Here is a 19,105-nt window from a genome sequence, read left to right as displayed (position 1 = left end):
GTTTACTTTCATACAGCAATGATTCAAATATAGATATCTGATATCCAGCCATCAGAAGATGGGTACACTGTGGTCATAAAGGGATGGACATGGTTAGGAGCAACACTCAGGTATGCTGTGGTGTTGAAATCAAGCTCAGTTAGTACTAAGGTGCTCAAATTGTGCAAAAAAAAATATCCCCCATGCGAATACACACTACCACCAGCATGAACTATTTATACAGGGCAGGGTGGATCCATGCTTTCATGTTATTTATACCAAATTCTGACCCTAACATCTAAATGTCGCAGCAGAAATTGAGACTCAATAGCACATTTTAAAACAACAGAGATTGACCCAAGGTGCTCTCCAGGCACACAAAACTCATAAACAAACAACACAATAAGAATGAATACAAATGATTTTAAAAATGTGATAAATAAAATAATAATACAATCCATGAATAAGACTTAAAAATGAAGTATAAATAAAAAATGAAAGTAAATATATAAGTAAATAAAAGTCAAATAAAAGAGCAGTAGAAAACATTTACAGTGAATTCCACCAACGTTACATCTTTAGAGGTCGCCTTTAGTTTTAAGGCAAGAAGAGGGCACTGAGAGAAGTCGTTAGGACAATGACCTCAGTGACCTGGAGGCAAAATACAAAGTTAAAAGATGGCATCAAACCATGTACTGTTTTTCCAAACTTACACCGTCTCATGTTGGTGAGCCCGTGTGAACTGTAGCCTCACTTTACTGTTTTTTATACGGACAGGAGTGGCCCCTCATGTGGTTAAATGTTGGCATGGTGTGGCTGATGTGGCACCAGGTGTGCAATCTTTGACACAGGTCAGAGGTACGCTCTTCTGCATTTCATCCAGAAAACTGGATGGATATCACTGGATATTTTCCCTTTTTCAGGCCATTTTCTATAAACCCCAAATACGAATGAATGAATGTGTGGGGAAAATTTCTGAAATACTCAGACCAGAACTATGACACGTTCACAGTCACTTAAATGACCTTTCCTCACTGATTCTGATGCTCAGTCTGAACTTCAGCAGGTCGTCTTGATCATGTTCACATGACTAAGTGCACTGAGTTGACATGTGATCCCCTGATTAAATACCTGTGTAAGCAATCAGTTTAAAAGTAGAAATACTGTATATGTTTGTTTTTATGACTTTTGTATATATACATGCTATAATTCTCATAGTATAAGACTCTTACATGGCACCTGTGACACTGTATGTATGTATGTATCTATCTGTCTGTCTGTCTAATACATTACAATAGTCTAAGAGGCCATGAAGTGAGTAAATGCAGGTCATGCTGCTGTTTTGGACCTTATACTATGCAGTATTTCTGCTTCCTTTATCTCTGGATGTGCATTCCTGAAGTGTAACTGCAGTGAGCTCAATCCACCACTGGAGGGCACCCCAGTGAGTTATTGCTACAGCTCTCAAAGGATGCCTAGTCCTGCCAACTTGCCTGGCCTTGACCATGCACTTGGGAAGCCATCATTTATTTTTGGAGCCTTAGGCTGCCTGGCTGCTGTGAGACTGGCAGAGGGTGAGGAGGTGGGAGGGTAAGGAGGGAGAGGAGATGCAAGGAGAGGGAGGGGAAGCAGGGCAACTTACGCCAGCACCAGTGACACAAAAAGCATTGTCCTGATTTAATGGCTGTGAAGTCTTGCCTCCCCCTGGTCCAAGGAGCTGCCGATGCTTAATTAGGACGAGCATTCATTCAAGCACACACTCACACAAACACACAACAAAACGGCGTGCATGCACACACATACAGCACACCTCGGCCCCAGCATTCAGCCAGGCTTTCTGCTACAGCACCAGCCGGAAGCGAAGATGACTCAATCCAGCTCTGCCATCACAGAGATGAGTTATGAAGACAGACGGGAGTTTCTGTTGTATCGTGGCACAGCGCGTTCGCTCTCCTTCCAGTATGGAGACCATAAAATTGTCACCGGGCTTTAATATGAAGACTTAAACCTGTGATGAGTCATCAAGTGTAAAATCAAACAGCCCTGTGGTTTATGAATCATAGGTGTATTGGGAGTTGTAACATGACATGGGTGAGTAGGGAGGGGGAGTGGGGAAAGAGCAGCAGGGGAGAATTTAACCTGAAATATGGCTTTTACGTGACCTGCCGTGACACCGTCAGACGGAGGTGGTGGCAGGTATGACTGACTAAATTGCTTGTGCATTTATCGCCTCTACGTTTTTCAACATGTTCAGAATGACATTTTTTAAAAAGTACGGCGCCATTATCCATCTTTGTTAATCACACAAATGCGTATTTTTATATGGATTTTATATATTCACCCAAGGACTTTGTATCTGCTAAATACATTAATTTCTCAGTTTGATCTCTCTTTCATTTCTCATGCAGCGTGTTTTGATTGAATGGCCTTGTTCATCGTGTAGAATATTGATCGCCTTGTATTGATAACATGAACCTCTGAGCAGCGCACTGAGCAGACCGCATTAATATGCATGCGTGTCATACTGGACCCATTTGTACAGGTTTCTGTATTTTAAGAAAGCGATCGGGCTCGTTCTCTGTGTTTAACAGGAAACTCTGGATAAATATTTCACTGCATCTTTACACAGAGAAATAAGAATACAATACAAACTCGAGTGCCAGCTCCACACAAACATATGCAGTGGGGGTTTTTTTTGTCTTTTTCCAATGGATTTACATCCAGATGTATTAAAAATTCTCTTCTCCATTATCTGAAAATGCATATTTCTTAATTATTCATCGCAAGGCATTGAAGCACCCAGGTCTTTTAAATTTTTTATTTCTGCTCAGCTTCAAACAGGAGATCTTGTAAAGGGGACCCAGTTTTGGGGTGTGGGAATTGCTGCAGGGCGAAGCTGACAGGATTTTTCAGTCTCGAGGCACCTCTTGCTTTTTCATTACAGCAAAGCAAAGGAACAAATCCAGGTCAATTAAAATAAGGAAGAGGAGGAAGAGTTGAGTAGCTGGCTAAGGGGCAAAGCCATCACCGGGATCTACCACAAGAGGGCACAAGGAGCTCAGATAGTGCTTTCAAAACTTGGGGGAAGGAAGCTGCAAAAGGAGCTTGGTCGCAGCCCAGATTACATGTCGATATCCATAAAGCTTTTGAAGTTTATAGAATCTTTTCCAGAGAGGAATATCCCATCAGTTGTCACAATAAACAAAATTTAAAAAATGATGTAAGAATATGTTCAAGTTTCAATTTCAGTTAAAAGTGCTGCCCCATCACTTTAGGCTCTACATAAAAGTCTATCAGACGCCTCCTCCTCCAGGCTGTACCATCACATGTGAGGTCCCTATAAAACCTGCTCCTTCAATTCTATTGGCGCCTTCTGCTGGAGTGAGTCGGAGAGCGTCCCCTCTTCGCTCGCAGTGACGCTCGTTAAAAGCTCTGGAAGTGACACGCCCCCGTAAAAAGCATCAGTGGCTCACCCGGCGGGTGTCACATTGAATTTAATGGCCTCTTGTCCGCGCGCTGCGCTGTACGGGAAGTCATATCGTGATGTGAAAGGTGCTTTCCCTCGTCTGTCTCTTAATATGTTGTGACGCAAATGTTCACATGCTCTCTCTCTCCTGTGCACACGCACACACACAAACTAACTGAGGTATAAAAAAGCCATTAATTGTGTTTCTCTGACTCTCATGATGGCTGCAGTCCAGTGTGCAAGCGTGCGTGCGTTTGTGCATTCTTGTGATAGATTAAGTAGTTTAATATGTGTTCTCGTGTGTGTGATTGTAGCCTCCTTATGACCTCCCTGACGGCCAAAGTCAAAGATGGGCTGAAGTCATAACTCTTCTGTCTGGCTTTGCCCTTGAGCAATAACAAAGGCAGTCTGAGTGCAGCAAGTCAAACCACAGAGCTTCCGTCTTTAGCAGTGGACACACAAACTGAGATGACCAAACATGCACACAAGGCCTTTCTAGTGTGGCACACACACACACGGTCAAACATCGCAACAGTCGGTGCTGCTGATTGTGAAAGGCAGGTTGAATTCTGTAAAACAAATCGGTCAAAAGAACATTTTTGGAGCATATTTCCAGTTTGTAACATGTTGAGTTGTTGCTACTGATGGTTATTATTGGATGTTTTAACCAGAGCATGCTGTACTATCACTATCAAAGGAAGAAACATGAGCGGTCGAACCATGAGACCTGGAACAGTTTATCCTGACATCAACAGCCCCCCGAAATGCTGACAACGCCATGAGTATTCATTACAGCAAATCAAAACTGCACCACTCTGGACTGCAAACCATACCGGATGTTTGCAGCAGAACCTACAGATTATATTTTTACCTTTAACCTTTGTTTTCTCTTCCAAAAAAAGCTTCTTTTAGCAGTCAGCTTAATCATATGTAGAAATATGATTTTATAGAAGTCAAAGATTCACACTCTTCTTATTTTTTCTTTTAACCGTCTCCCAATACGCAGATATCTTGGCCGCAGCATCTTCACTGGAAAAAGCTTCCACCGTTGCTAGAATGAAATCTGATGGCGTGATAGTGGCGAGAGTAGAGAGTTGAAGCTGAAACATGGTGAAGCCCTGAGCTGCACAGCTGGGATAGTTACGGCTGGATTTGCTGCCAGCAGTTCTTTTCACATACACATGGTCCAGTATTGATTCTTTGGGCCCTCATAAAAAGCCTTTGAAAAGACATATACGTAACTCTCAGGCAACTCTTCCAGGCTTAATAGCAAAACTTAAAACTAACCCCGAATAACCCAGTGAGAGAGAATCAGACCGAATCAGCGCCCCAAAAGCCTTTGGCCTGCACTGTTTGAGAACAAAGGTTCATGTCTCAACTTCTGACTGTCGTGCAAACATTTCCACTTCCTCAACATTTCATCCAGTGACACACCAGCCGCCTGTGGCTGTTAGTCTGAGAGGAAACAACAACAAAAGACTCTTGCATTACCATTATTACCGTTTTGGGTGCTTGCCAGCAACGCTCCAGATTACCTTGCATGGCAGACAAATTGGCAATCGGAACACCAGTGTAATGGAGGCTAATTGCCTGAGTGCAGGGTTAGTTTGTATTTCATGCAAATCTCATGTGCATAATAGTGAGACTTGGCTGACAAACAGGACAGGCAAGGGCCATTCTGAAGCAAACGTAATTGAAAATGGCTCTTTGACACGGGCCGTTTACCTCATATTCACTGATTATTGCTCACAAGCGCTGATGAGCTCATCCTTACATTTACTATTTTGTGAGACAAGGTCCCAAGACAGCCATTGATGCAATAACTTCTGTGCAACCTAAAATTACCTCCTACCAAGTATTAGTAACGGTGAGCTTTTTTTTTTTCTTCCTACAGTATGATGTGGTCGGGAATTGCACTGGGATAAAATTACAAACACCTTTCGTGTCAGGAAAGTTCAGCAATATGGCAGCAGAGCTGTTTAGTCAAACACTTATTATTGAAGAATAAAAGTTTTATTTTATTTACCTAATTATTTATTTTTATGGATTAAAGGAGTTTGCTTGAGGATCACACATTTTTTAGCCCGAAGCTTCGCCTGTTTTTACTGACAAAGGCACAGAAAAAGTTCACTAAGGGGGACAACAGAACACAAAACTAACAAACCTGTTTTTGGCCTGTCGATTAGACTTGTGATGATGTGCTTTGTATTCATATCCATACAGCTTATTGAGCTGTAAGTGGGTCAGGTCACGGTCAGTGCTACAGTACGATTAACATGTAAGTGAGTGCGTTTCCAAAATAGACCCTACTGTTGCAGGACAGCTGCAGAATCTTTTAGGGGCCAAGGTTCAAGGACTCACACGGACCGTGCTACTGGATCGTTCAAGACTTTTCCTGCCTTCCTTAATAAAGCTTTTACTCTTCATAGCGTACACATGCAGCACACCGAGAGCCAAAGAGCTGTTCTCTAGCGTCCTGAAGAGCACCTAGTCACACTCCGCTAACTTTGCCATCTGCATCGGGCTGTTTTGGGGGAAGATAAATCACAGAAGACCCTGTCCATGCTGGAAATAGAATTCTTCCAGTTAAGAAGGTCAGGGGTCGCATTTCTGGCCATGGCTGACTGTCCTCGAGGCTAAATAAAGAGCCTAGGGGTTGCAGAACAACACGGGCTTGCACAGACCTTCACACTCAATTAGGATCAAAACAGCCGTCAAACTTGGACGTGAATGAAGGTTCCTGAAAGACAAGGAAGCGATTCTGAGTAAGCTTGCGGATCAACACATAAGTAATGCACACCTTTTTTCTGCTGATAAATTGTCTGAATGAATGTGTTTGCAAGACTCAGCATGTATATATTTTTTTGCTTCAACCACATTCACAGTGGATTTGAAATGAAGCATAAAAACATGATTCGCTTAACAAAAAAACAAAACTGTGTTAATCGTTTAGCCCTTTTTGCACTGTCTGCATTTGTACAGGCTCAAACCAACATAGTGTATAAATATGAGGATTATTATTGATTCTTGGACACAAACCTTTGCAGCCAGTGACCACCTGAAGTCTGAAACTAGTGGATATCTCAAAATGATGAGTTCCCTTCCCTTGAGATCCTCCGCCGGGCCTTTACTGCTGCCAACTTTGGGTGCTTTATATTTGCGAGTCTTTGCGCCTCAGGAACAACTAATGTTGTTAATGGGTTTGTGGTAAGATGACTGTAACAAACAGTCCTGTTAACAAACTTCCACTTCTTTGCTTTAAGTCTTTTCAACATTTGGTTGAACCTGAGCAGAAGCTGTAGCTGTACAGGCTCACATAATCAGCAAACACCACAGACCCAGTTTCATTGGCACTATACATGCACGTTCCATTACAGTGTGTTACCATGGTTGACAGATGATGATAGCTTCTTCTTTCTCTTCTTTTTCACTTATTCGGATACAAGACAATCTTAACTTTAGCTGACAAATAACCTTTTTCAAGAACTAGACAGGCCTTTTTATAATCTAGCAAAAAATCGAATCCAGCCTTTCTGCTCTTTTTACATACCAGTGATTTGCACTTTGTTGGAAACCTTCTGTATTTACATTAATGAAGACCAGCTGTTGTGAAGAGGTTTGTATTTACAGAGGAAATAATGGTATCGTCACTTTACTTATTCTCCATCAGCATAAAAGGAGTTTCTGCCATCTCTCTTCAAGTCTTTTTAGATTTTTCACTTTAATGGTAATGCCTAGGGTTAGGGTTAGGGCACGTATCGAAGTCCCACTTCTTAATTTGCAGTGAAACCTGTCATAAAGCTTTGTACCACTTGATCTCTGATGGTTTACTTTCAGGCCTGAAAATGGAGGAAGAAATGAGTGCAATGCTTAAACAGTTAATGCAATAGTTTATGAATTCCCTTGAATCAAAGCCTCAAGTGTACACTTCAATCATATCTTAGCTGCTTCACTGTGGGGGGTGTGGAGGGGCAGAATTATAAAAATCATGTTTCCCATTAACGATTCGTGGAATAATCAGCTAACGTGCAGCTTACATTCAGCGTATTAATCAGAGGAACGTATTTAAATTTGTCAGCCACCGCCATGCTGTTTCTAAGGTGTTTGTTTATTCTGCACTTTCCAAATGGCACCTTTGACCCAGCCTGCGAAACGTGAGAGCGGAGCCGCTGAGTGTGAGGTCAGCGCCATCATTTACATCCTAAACACATGACAGGCTGTCAGGCAGAGGTCAAAGCAGGTCAAGTTCACATCCTAATACAATGTGAGGAGGGCGATCTCTTTACACGCGCAAAAACAAATAGCTGCTCGCATCTACATGTGCAGGCAGTAGATGCAGCAGAAATGTGGTAAATGTGCAGGAGGAGCCACCTTAGTTAAAGTTATTGAATATTTTTGTGTATTTTTCTTTTTTGTTTGTAAAAATATACTCTTTATTAACCATTCATATGAAAAGTTCCACATTTCACAGCCAAATGTTATAAAACAGAATCTCAGGTTGTCCTTGTCTTCCTTTGATCCCTTGTGAAAAGGCTAGACAGTCATGCTGCAGTGATCAGTCAGGGTCAAAGTCATACTCCACTTTCCCCTCCCTCCCTCATCCCATGTCGTCTCCACTGTAGTTTTGTAGCTCTGGCAGCTGGTGGTGCTGTAAGACTTGAGTCTGCCCCCCCTTGGCTTTCTCTCCTACATAACAAGGCTGTCACCTATTCTACCCTCCTTTGTCCTCTCCCCTCCATCACTCACCTCCACACGTCAACAGCGAGCCACTGCAGCATCCTCCGTCAGCCCGCTGCGATCGGGCGAGTGGGGACCAGCGCTCTACGCAAAGTAAGCCTGGACGACGGAATGAAGTGTCTTCAAATGAAATGTAAAATAAAAAAGGAGGTGGATTTTGGGTGTTCAGTGATCTAAAAGAAAAACAGTTTTGTTCTGCAGAGGGTTTATAGGACAAATGCATGCACATGCAAGATGAAGAAGAACCTGCATTGATTCAAGAGGTTTTTTTTAAACAAAAAAACAAAACAAAACAAAACAAGCTCACAGTCCGAGAGCACGATGTCTCCCACCAGGTCATTTGTGTGAATGGTATTAATTGGGTTCCCTGTGAGGCCACACGGCCAGCGGCTCAGTTATGATTCCAGTGGGTAAATATTTGCCTGCACTAACCCTCGCCAAGTGCCATAATGATTCTTTGTGTGTTGCGCTGTGTGCCGTGCTTTTCTGTGTGTGTGTGTATATATATGTCACTCAGCACCTATGTCCACCTGTGTGTTTCGTGTGTCTGTGTTGCAGCTCAATCTCCCTCCAACATTCCCTCTCTTACAGCTGCAGCTCGCCAGAGTTTGATCAATAACGCGTCCTTCATTCTCAAGTCAGGCCTGACCTTGGCAGCCTTTTGTCTCCTTCCAGGGGCCAGAGTGCGCATGTACAGGTTGGAAAACAAGGCTCTCTCTCAAAAAAAAAAAAAAAAAAAAAATCCATCCTTGGACAAAAAAGAATCCCCCACCCACCCCCAACCCCACCCTTCTTCCAATGCCTCCACGCTACAGCATTCTCATTAAGAAACTAATGAATCATATATTTATAGCATTCTTATCTTAGCGTAATGAGGTGATGCCACTTTTGAACTCATTTGCTAAATGACCACAGGCCAGACGCAGAAATGGAATAAACTTCCAATTCCCTGCATGTGCCACCGCATTGATTTTCACAGGGCAAAACACAGCAGAGCCAATCCAAACCTGACTGAACAAAGAACACCTATGCAGTCATGGATGATTTAAAAAAAAATAAAAATAAAGCAGGCCCGTGCGCTCCGAGACATTTTTAAAAGCATTACAACATGGAAGACTGCAGCAGTAGGCAGTCAGAGTTGATCTGACAGATCTGTTTACATGCTAATGCAGCCTGACATAGCCTGCAGGTGGCACCATTTATAGATTGGTCCTGCAGTCTTTGTACTCTTTGTTGGTCGGTGATACATATTTGCATGGCACATTTTTTTCTTTCACAGGTAGATATTCAATCTGTTGCGGCGCATTACGTGATCAACAAGTGTGTTTTGCAACACATTCACCAGCAAAGTTCAGATGTAGGGGTTTAAAACATATCTATCCATATGTCCATCTATATTTATAGATCTATCTATGCGCACAAAGCAATCAAAGCATGATGTCATATTGAGCTAAATCTTTGTGATCAATTTGCAAACCAAAGAGCCAGAGACTGAAGCTAAATGAGCCTCACAACAGGAGCTTTTGTTTATAAATTCTTGTTTTGAAGCGCTTTATTTGGAATTATAAAGCGGCCGATTGTCAGATTATGTGTAATGATGAGTGCATTTGTACACGAGCCATTCAGTAATGGGTTTCTGCAGGCCAGTCGCATCAAGATCAATTACAAAATTAGCACATTAGGACTGACAAATTACAAAATTATGTTCTAATCCTTTTGAAGCCTTCTGGGAAAACAGTGGTAGATTTGGATGTCTCCGCTTGCTCCGGGGATAAACTGTGAGCGAGCGATTTCACTAAAAGGACAAAAAAAATAGATCATTTGTCTTCCACAGTCAGACTTCCCCACGAGCAAGGGGGAAGTCTAAGAGAAGCCATTTAAGATTTAAATGACAATTATTAAAATCATTAAGCATGTATGGATATATCAGTCAGAAAGCACTTTCATCATTGACTGCTACTGGTAAATAGAAGACATTTGCTAGTATAGCAGTGAGCTATGTTCATCTGTTGAGTCACATCAATTTTGTGCTGGCTAAGTGTTCAAAAACAGTTCAGTTCGTTTTTACATTGAACATTTCTTTGTTTCCATGGCACCAAATGGGAAATAAAAACCACACCAGATGATGCATCTCTACAAATAGTTTAAAATTATGTTATTTGCAGGTTTGGACAGAGCCAAAAGAAATTCACCAGCTTTCTTAACCACCTTTTATTTACTTAAACATTAAAGCCCTTCTGAGTGAGGAAAACGCAGGTTTGTGTTAAATTCTTACTTTTCCTGCTAGGAAAACGTTAGATTGGACCATATCCGGTAAACGTGCGAAGCTGTAGTTGTTTTCCTTGTGATAGTAACACCAAAATGTGTAAATGACGTTCAACGAGTCAGACATAAATCGAAACTCAGAATTTATTCATATATTCCACTTTTACAAAACAAACGCTTCTCAAGCTTTACAGAACCAAAAACGTATGACAGTCGTCTTCTGAAACATTATTAAAAACTGAAAAAATTAAATGAACTCAAAATGGTCTTCACTAGACTTTCCTCTTCTGGGTGCTGATGTACAGAACTGTAAGAAGTAAGAAGGAGACAGGAGAAAAGAAGTGGGGGGGGGGGGGGGGAATCTTATTCATACACGATGATCCATAAAAATAAATCAAAATTCCGTAAATGTCATTTGACAGACAAAATACTCAATGAGGCGGCATAAAGCAAAACAGAGGCAGGCTAATGTAGGATTTTTAAGATCGACACCGACATCTGGTGACTTAAAAATCCTATATGCATGTCGGATGATATTTTTTTATTTCCTTTCAGACACACAAAGTAAACATATTCCCCTGACATTTTTGTGTGTAGTTATTCATTTACACTCCACCCTACCGCTTGAATCAGCTGGTTGTTGGAAACACCCTGTACTGCCAGGAGAGATGCTGAAGAGCGCCCCCTGCTGGTTAAATTGTGTAACATCAATGCTCACAACACTGTTGAAGGGTGTTTCTCCCGTCTTTAATTTGTTTTATTTATGAGCTGTTATAAATTATAGCCTGGCTCCACTGCAAAATATTTTTTTCTTAAATGTCTTTAACAGAGGAGCCATTGTGTGTTTTGTTTTCATTTTTTTTTATGTGAATAGCTACAACAGTCGGAATGTGCAGCCCCAAACACAGACGTTATTCCACAGAAACAAATCCCAAAAAATTTACCAAAAGCAGTTTTAAAAAGGTGAGTTTTGAGTTGTTTTTTTAAAAACAGCTACTAACTCCGCAGTTCTTAATGTTTGGGGGAGAGAGTTCCACAGTCTAGGGGCCACAGTGGCAAAAGCTCTATCACCCTTAGTCCTCTTAGTATTTTTTAAAGCAAGTAAGCCCTGATCAGATGACCTCAAAGATCTGCTAGGGACATAGGGCTGTAGCAGATCAAAGATGTAGGCTGGTGCCAGTCCGTGCACAGCTCTGCAGGTCAAGACCAGGATCTTAAAATTGACTCTAAATTTAACAGGAAGCCAGTGTAACTGAGATAACAACGGTGTCACATGTGAGTACTTGGAGGATTTTGTCAAAAGCCTAGCTGCAGCGTGTTGCACAACCTGCAGACGATTCCAGTAACAAGAAAATGTGCTGCTACTGATGATGATTTAGTAAATTCTATGTTAAACCTTGACCCCCTGCAGCATCCACGTTCCACATTTTTCCCCTCAAAGATAATCTGTATAGGTTGTTGTACTGGTTATTTTGACTAAAAATAACACTATCTGCGGCCTGAAACACCGGCCTGCATGACTCACATTCGAGATCAAATCACACACTGGATACAGTGCATGCCTGGTGTCTGGAAAATGCAGACAGAGAGATGAAGATGTAAACAATACAGTTAAAAAAAAAATGTCCAGACTACTGTGGTGAATACAGAATATATTAAAACTATCTCTGCAAACAAGAGCCTTACAATGAGTCAACTCTCATAAAAAGGGGGCATACCAGTGATTAAACATGAAATCTCTGTGTCAGGACAGGTTCAGTGGTGTGAAAAAGTGTTTGTCCCCTTCTTGATTTCCTTTTTTTTTATATGTTTGTCTGTTTTAGATCATCAAACAAATGTAAATATTAAGCAACAATAACACAACTAAACACAAGTTTCCAAATGAAGGCGTTTAGTCTGACTAGTATCACGCCTGTTCTCAATCAAGAAATCATGTAAAGTGGAGTAGACCAAAATATCCTCAAAAGCCAGGCACATGTCGGAATCCAAATTCAGGAAGACATGAGAAACAAAGACCTCTTGGTCTTGAAAAGGGTTTAAAATATTTACCATTTCTTAAGATGTATGACTCCAGTGAACCACAATGAGAGCTTTTATCCACAAATGGCGAAAACATGGAACAGCCTCAGAAAACATTTTGATGATCCCCAAAACTCTCTGATAATACTCTCTGGACTGACGAGACAAAAATTGAACTTTTTGGAAGGTGTGTGTCCCATTAGATCATGCATGAAGCGAACACAGCATTTTAGAAAAGGAACGTCATACCAACAGTGAAAAGGTGTTAGTGTGATGGTCTGAGGCTACCTCAGGACCCGGAGGCTTGCTGTGGTAAATGGAACCATGAATTCTGCCGTCCGGCCACCTGTTCATTACTTCAAGCTGAAGCAGAGTTGGGAGAATGATTCAAAACACACCAGCAAGTCCACCTCTGAATGGCTTAAGAAAAACAAAATGAAGTCTCTGGAGTGGCCTAGTCAAAGTCCTGACCTGAATCTGATTGAGATGCTGTGGCATGACCTTAAAAAAGGCAGTTCATGCTTGAAAAGCCTCCAAGGTGGCTGAACTTAAACAATTCTGCAAAGATGAGTGGGCCAAAATTCCCCCACAGTGCTGGAAAAGACTCACTGCCAGTTATCGCAAGCACTTGACTGCAGTTGCTGCTGCTAAGGGTGGCCCAACAGGTTTAGGGGGGGCAATCACTTTTTCACACAGGACCATGTAGGTTTGGATTTTTTTTCTCTCTTAATAATAAACACCTTCATTTAGAAACTGCACTTTGTGTTTACTTGTGTTATCTTTGTCTAGTATTTAAATTAGTTTAATCTGAAACATTTAAGTGTGACAAACACACACAAAAAAAAATAGGAAATCAAAAAGAGGCAAACACTTTTTCACACCACTCTGAATGTCTCTGTACAAAACCATTGTACAGTTTAAGTTCAAGTCTGTCTATGCTGATCAACATGGAGAATATTAATACAAAGTTTCTTAAAAATATAGCAAGACACACAAGAAAATGCAATATTGAACTGACAATGAGTGAAAAAGGGCAGTTCCCAAGAGCTGTGTTAACAATGTGTTGTTTTAACAATAATTAGTGAGTTAAAAATATCTTAATAAATCAGCTCGGGCATCAGCTTACAGCTACTGTCATTAACAGTTTATCTACTGATTATTATCATATAATGATGTACTTCGAAAAATCAATGCAGGCAAAAATTTTAATTTGAAGACCAATTTAATTTGAGTGGGATTTTTTTTTTTTTTTATCATTAACTAATTATCACCATTTGGCTAACCCTCACAATACTTTCAAGAAGGCGAGAGACCTTTTCCACAGTTTAAAGAGAAAAAAAAGTACTGGTACAAATAAAAATAAATAAATATTAAAAACATTTCTGAGTTCAGTTTTACAGTTTCAGGGTTCTGGTTACTCTTCACAACTGACTTTTACTGTACAGCTTACTGGAGCTGTGTACACTTTTATTTTACAAGTAAAAAAGCAGTTGTGTTAGACCACAACATAGCTAAAGGGTTATGGCATCATTAAGTTGAGCCATTCATAATGTATGCCCTCATTTAAACGGAATTAATAAGCAAGCACTGAATGTGAGTCATTATCAGACAGACCACAGCTTCCTGTTTTGAGAGGAACATCCTACAGAGCAGGTTACTTTTCTGGGTAAGTTGGCTATTTGACAACCTTTTTAGATCACACTTTAATCTGCGCTCCTCACCTGTGTTTGTCATATTTTCTGCTCCTTTCAACTGTCGTGGAAGAGTTCCAGTTTCAGACATTAAGAGAAAAAACTGATTGTCTCAGAAACATAAACCTGCATTTTTTTTTTTTTAATTTATCTATTTTATCGTCTCTGTCACAGCTGCACAGCATTTCCTTAGGTTTAGCATATTAATTATGCACTTCAGTCTTCTTACAGAAGACCTATACTGCCTTTAACACCAAAGTCTACATAAAAGGGACATGCTTACCATTGTTTCCTCTTAGGAAGGCATCTCCATATTTGTTCTTGAGTTGCCCGTTGACATACTCCTCTGTCTGCTCTATGGCGATGTTCATGTAACCATCTAAACAGGCCAGAACACCTGCAGGTACACAAACGCACCGTGTTTTCCTTTAAAGTCATTACTTACCAATCAGTATTTGAATGGAAACAAGTGGCTAAGCTGTTACGTACCTCTATAATCGACACCAGAGTTCAGTTTGACCACAACAGGTCTGCCAATGATCTGCTTCAGAAAGTCACTCGGGGTCTGCTTCCTCAGGCTCATTTTGACTGTGATCTGAAAGGATGGAAGATGAGCATTAGATACTATAGTAGCGATTTATTTCAGGGAGTTACATTAGCGTAACAAAAGCTAACTCGTGTTCATGTCTATAACAGTAACGATTTCCTAACGCAAACAGGCTAGTATTGTTAGCGGCTAGCTAGCTAACGAGTATAACTAACCTGCTAACCGACTATTTTCCCGTGAATCTGCGCAGTGAGGGTCGCTGTCTTTGTGAAAATCATGCTTACATTTAATTGCACCCAACAACACAAGAAGAAACCCTTTAATTTTATATGCAGCAGCAATATGTTTGTTAGCATTTCACTCACCAGACCGACGTTTTCCAGACAATTGTATTTAGCATGGACGTCAGATTGACCAATCACAAGCGTGTTCTGTACGGAAAGCGGCTGAGGACAAAAATCTTAAATGATTGATCGCTAATCACATAATCAGCTGTCAAACTGGCAACAAAGTAGCTATAGTTTTGTGATTAAAAGTTTGCCTGAGCCTTTTGTAATTTTTGCCTCTTTTTTTTTTGCATATTTGTCACATTTACATTTTTCAGGTAAACAAAGATAACTTGAGTAAATACAAAATGCAGTTTTTAAATTATGATTTCATTTCAAAAAAGCTACTAAAGCTACCTGGTCCTTTGTGAAAAAGATAATTCCCCCTTGTTAAGTCATGAATTAACTGCTAACTTTTCCCTAGTCACAGCCAGGGCTTGTTACTGCCAGACCTGCTGAATCAAGAAATCACTTAAGTAGAAGTTGTCTGACAAAGTGTAAAAGGTGAAAGATTTCAAAAAGCAACACACCATTCCTCATTTCTTGATCTAAAAAAAAACAATTAATTTCAAGAATTGATAAGAAACAAAGTCAGTGACGTCTTTCAGTCTGGAAAGCGTTACAAAGCTATTTCTAATGCTTTGGGACTCCAGCGAACCCCAGTGAGAGCCAAGGTGCCACAGGCAGTTATTAGGTTTTGGGAAAATTACTTTTTCAAGCAGGGCCAGCTTTCGATAGTCTTTTCCCTTAATCAATGAAATCATCATTTAAAAACCACATTTCGTATTTACTCAGGTTACCTTTGTGTAAAATTACAATTTGTTTGTTGATCTGAAACATGTAAGTGTGCCAAAGTGGCAAAAAAGGGACAAAAAGGAATCTGTAAGGGATCAAATACTTTTCTCAGAGCATGCAGTGTTTTATGTGTTTAAGACTCTTACAACACTGTAGCCTTGTGTTCAGCATCACTGTTACTTTTATGTTCCCAGCCATCACAGTTGATGTGCAAAGAAAAGATTATGGAAAAAAGGAAATATGAATTTTAGTCCAGCAAATATACATATATATATATATATATATATATATATATATATATATATATATATATATATATATATATTTTTTTTTTTTTTTTTTTTTTTTTTTTTTTTTTTTTACACCCAGCACGCCCCTGCGGGCGGTTTATCCTTCAAGCTCGGGTCCTCTACCAGAGGCCTGGGAGCTTGAGGGCCCTGCGCAGTATCTTAGCTGTTCCCAGGACTGCGCTCTTCTGGACAGAGATCTCCGATGTTATTCCCGGGATCTGCTGGAGCCACTCGCCTAGCTTGGGAGTCACCGCACCTAGTGCTCCGATTACCACGGGGACCACCTTTACCTTCACCCTCCACATCCTCTCGAGCTCTTCTCTGAGCCCTTGGTATTTCTCCAGCTTCTCGTGTTCCTTCTTCCTGATATTGCTGTCATTCGGAACCGCTACATCGATCACTACGGCCGTCTTCTTCTGTTTGTCCACCACCACTATACATATATATATATATATATATATATATATATATATGTATATATATATATATATATATATACATATATATATATATATATATATATATATATATATATATATATATATCAGCTGCCTTTTTGGACATTTCTTTTCCTGCTGTTAGTCATTAATTTAGATCTGTGCGTTTTCTATATATCACATTTCACATAATTACCATCATAGACTGAAAGAACACGATGAAAACAAAACATTTGAATCTGGATTCTGGCTACAGCACAGAAGATCACTACCCAAATACAAAGAAATCAGAGCAATTTCTGGATGAATATTACTAATAACAACAGAGATAATGATGTTGGTACCTCATACCTCTTTGTGTTGTTAAATTAAAATATTAAAAAATCCTTTAGGTGCTTGCCTCGTTTTAAAATACATATGATCCTGAGGCAGAATTGTGTTAAACTTAATGGGTGACTTCAATATATATTATAACCTATGGTTTCACAAAAGTTTGGATGCTGTAAAATGTAAACTAGAAAAAAATGCAGTAATTTGCAAATCGCTTAAAGCCTATAATTGAGAAAAATACAAAGGCAACATATCAGAGTCTAAACTGAAAATATTATAAGACTATCAGGTACATGGGCAAAAAATACGCATTCTGGAAATGTTGAGTCTGCAAAAAATCTGTGGTCATTTGTGGTACATAATAGCAATTAATCAATCAGAGAATCGATAAAGATTTCACCAAAACTTTTGCTGAAGGGCAATGATCTATGGGCTCTCAGCTAGCACGACATTAAAAATGGACATGATGCTTTAGTAGAAATCACTGCATGGGCTCAGGGTCCATTTTCAGTAAAATATTATTTGTCAACCATTCGCACTCACATTCACACCTATGGGCAATTTTGAATTTTGAATAACCTAACCCCACTAACTGCATGCCTGGTTGTCTGTGGCAGGCTACCGACCTGTCCAGAGTGTACCCTGCCACTCACCCTGTGGTAGCTGAGATAGGCTTCATCCCCTCTACGACCCTGAATTGGATAAATGGATTGAGGGAAGGATGGATGTTATTGTCACTGCCTCAAAAATTGAAAGTTAAAACACTACCATGCAAAGAAAGTACATTTTTTATCAGCACATAGTTCAAAAGCTGAGACCTGTGACGGTCATGTAGTACACATGGCGTGTTTAACCTGCACATCTGTAGGGCACACAGGGATAAATACACATTTTCAAGCAACATATGCTACACAGTCCAAATGATGCGTTTCTCAGAAGAATCATTGCTTATTTCAGTGAGAGGATGTCTGTACATATTCTGAATATTCGTCATAAAGAGTAACAGTCCTTCCTGTTTGTTTTTGTTACACACTAAAAAAAAAATGGATCATTGCAAAAAACAAAATAAAAAGACCCCAAACAATTCCAGAGAACCCACACAACGGAAATTATGTATCAAGCAAGAAGAAGGAATGACTCTGTGGTCTAAATTACTGCAATTTAATCTCAAGGTTGTGTTGTAAAATGTACAGGTGATGCAACACAGTGGTAAATATGCTTCTCCCTAAATGTTTATGAAACTACTCTGAATCTCACATGTTTGACTTTGATACTATTTTACTGAATTATGCATAATTTTCTACATTAATCATATGGACAAAGTTTCATTTAATTTAATCCAAAATCTTAACCTAATGTAATAAATTTCAATCTCAGTGGAAATCTTTAAAAGCTACAGAAGTTTATTTATATGTTAAAGTGAGTTTATGAGTGTTTCTCACTTTGGGTTTACACATTTTTAAATCACTGTGGAATTTCTCTTGTTTTAAAAGAGAAATAAATAAAGTGCATTATAGCTTTAAAAACGTATAATGCAATATTAGTAATAGTATTATTATTTTTTTTATTATTATCATTATTATTATTATGCTATTGGTAAGCTGTGCTGTGAAGGATAAGAGAAAGTCTACCATCTGATAAAAACTCTGGTTGTTAGGGTGCGTGACCCAAACACTGCACAGCTTGGGAGGTACATGAAAAATGGTGTAGGGGGGGAAATAGGGATGAAATGGTGAGGTGAAAGATAGAAGAGGATAGAGGGCACGAGGATGTGCCAGTACGTGTTAGCAGAGACAGAGAGGTTGAGAGAAAAAGAGAGAGAGAGGGAGAGAGAGAGGGGGATTGTGAGAGGTGGAATCATAAAGTACTTCTTGTGTGTCTAGACAGGTTGCTTGTTAGCAGGGCATGGCTAGCCCTGTGGAGGCTAGAGGTTAATTTGGTATCTGCTGCTGTGTTAAACTAAGGTCAGTACTACAAGTCCTTAAGTCATAAACAAGAGTGGTTAAGAGCCATGTATACACCTAGGCACCGGTTAATGAATATTCAATGAAGATTTTTTTTCCCCCTTGTCCCTTGTTTCCTTTGTCGTTGCTTGCTTTGTAGAAAATTTTTGGAAAGGAAAAAACTCCCACCGTTTTTCTCCATGGCCTTCAGAAATGACCTCTGCGTGCTTACATTTAGTTGTCCTTTGTTATCCTATAGTTTCTAACGAATAGTGGCTTT

General features: G+C 39.9%; 1 protein-coding gene across 3 annotated transcripts; it reads right to left on the bottom strand.

Annotated features, from left to right (window-relative positions):
• Window positions 1–10,573: 10,573 nt before the first annotated feature.
• Window positions 10,574–15,196, bottom strand: lsm6 (LSM6 homolog, U6 small nuclear RNA and mRNA degradation associated). 3 transcript variants are annotated; one of them, XM_085163189.1, is made up of 4 exons: window positions 15,070–15,196; window positions 14,647–14,752; window positions 14,441–14,554; window positions 10,574–10,754 (listed from the first exon to the last, which is right to left on the bottom strand). In XM_085163189.1, exons 2-4 carry the CDS (start codon window positions 14,738–14,740, stop codon window positions 10,720–10,722), a joined length of 243 nt encoding a protein of 80 aa, XP_085019315.1. In that variant the 5' UTR covers window positions 14,741–14,752; window positions 15,070–15,196; the 3' UTR covers window positions 10,574–10,719. The 3 variants fall into 3 exon arrangements, with proteins under 3 accessions (XP_085019315.1, XP_085019314.1, XP_085019316.1); XM_085163188.1 differs by lacking the exon at window positions 15,070–15,196 and adding an exon at window positions 14,989–15,011; XM_085163190.1 differs by lacking the exon at window positions 15,070–15,196 and adding an exon at window positions 14,920–14,944.
• Window positions 15,197–19,105: the final 3,909 nt, after the last annotated feature.

Source organism: Neolamprologus multifasciatus, chromosome 6 (assembly GCF_963576455.1).
Source record: "Neolamprologus multifasciatus chromosome 6, fNeoMul1.2, whole genome shotgun sequence".
NCBI classification, from domain to species: domain Eukaryota; kingdom Metazoa; phylum Chordata; class Actinopteri; order Cichliformes; family Cichlidae; genus Neolamprologus; species Neolamprologus multifasciatus.
This window is presented reverse-complemented; position numbering and strand designations above follow the sequence as displayed.

Excerpts from the sequence above, each read along its gene's own strand:
- lsm6 (XM_085163189.1), bottom strand. The coding sequence starts at position 14,740 with ATGAGCCTGAGGAAGCAGACCCCGAGTGACTTTCTGAAGCAGATCATT. Across the intron at positions 14,555-14,646 it reads CTCTGGTGTCGATTATAGAG|GTGTTCTGGCCTGTTTAGAT; the intron begins GTACGTAACAGC and ends GTGTACCTGCAG. Across the intron at positions 10,755-14,440 it reads CTTCCTAAGAGGAAACAATG|TTCTGTACATCAGCACCCAG; the intron begins GTAAGCATGTCC and ends TACTTCTTACAG.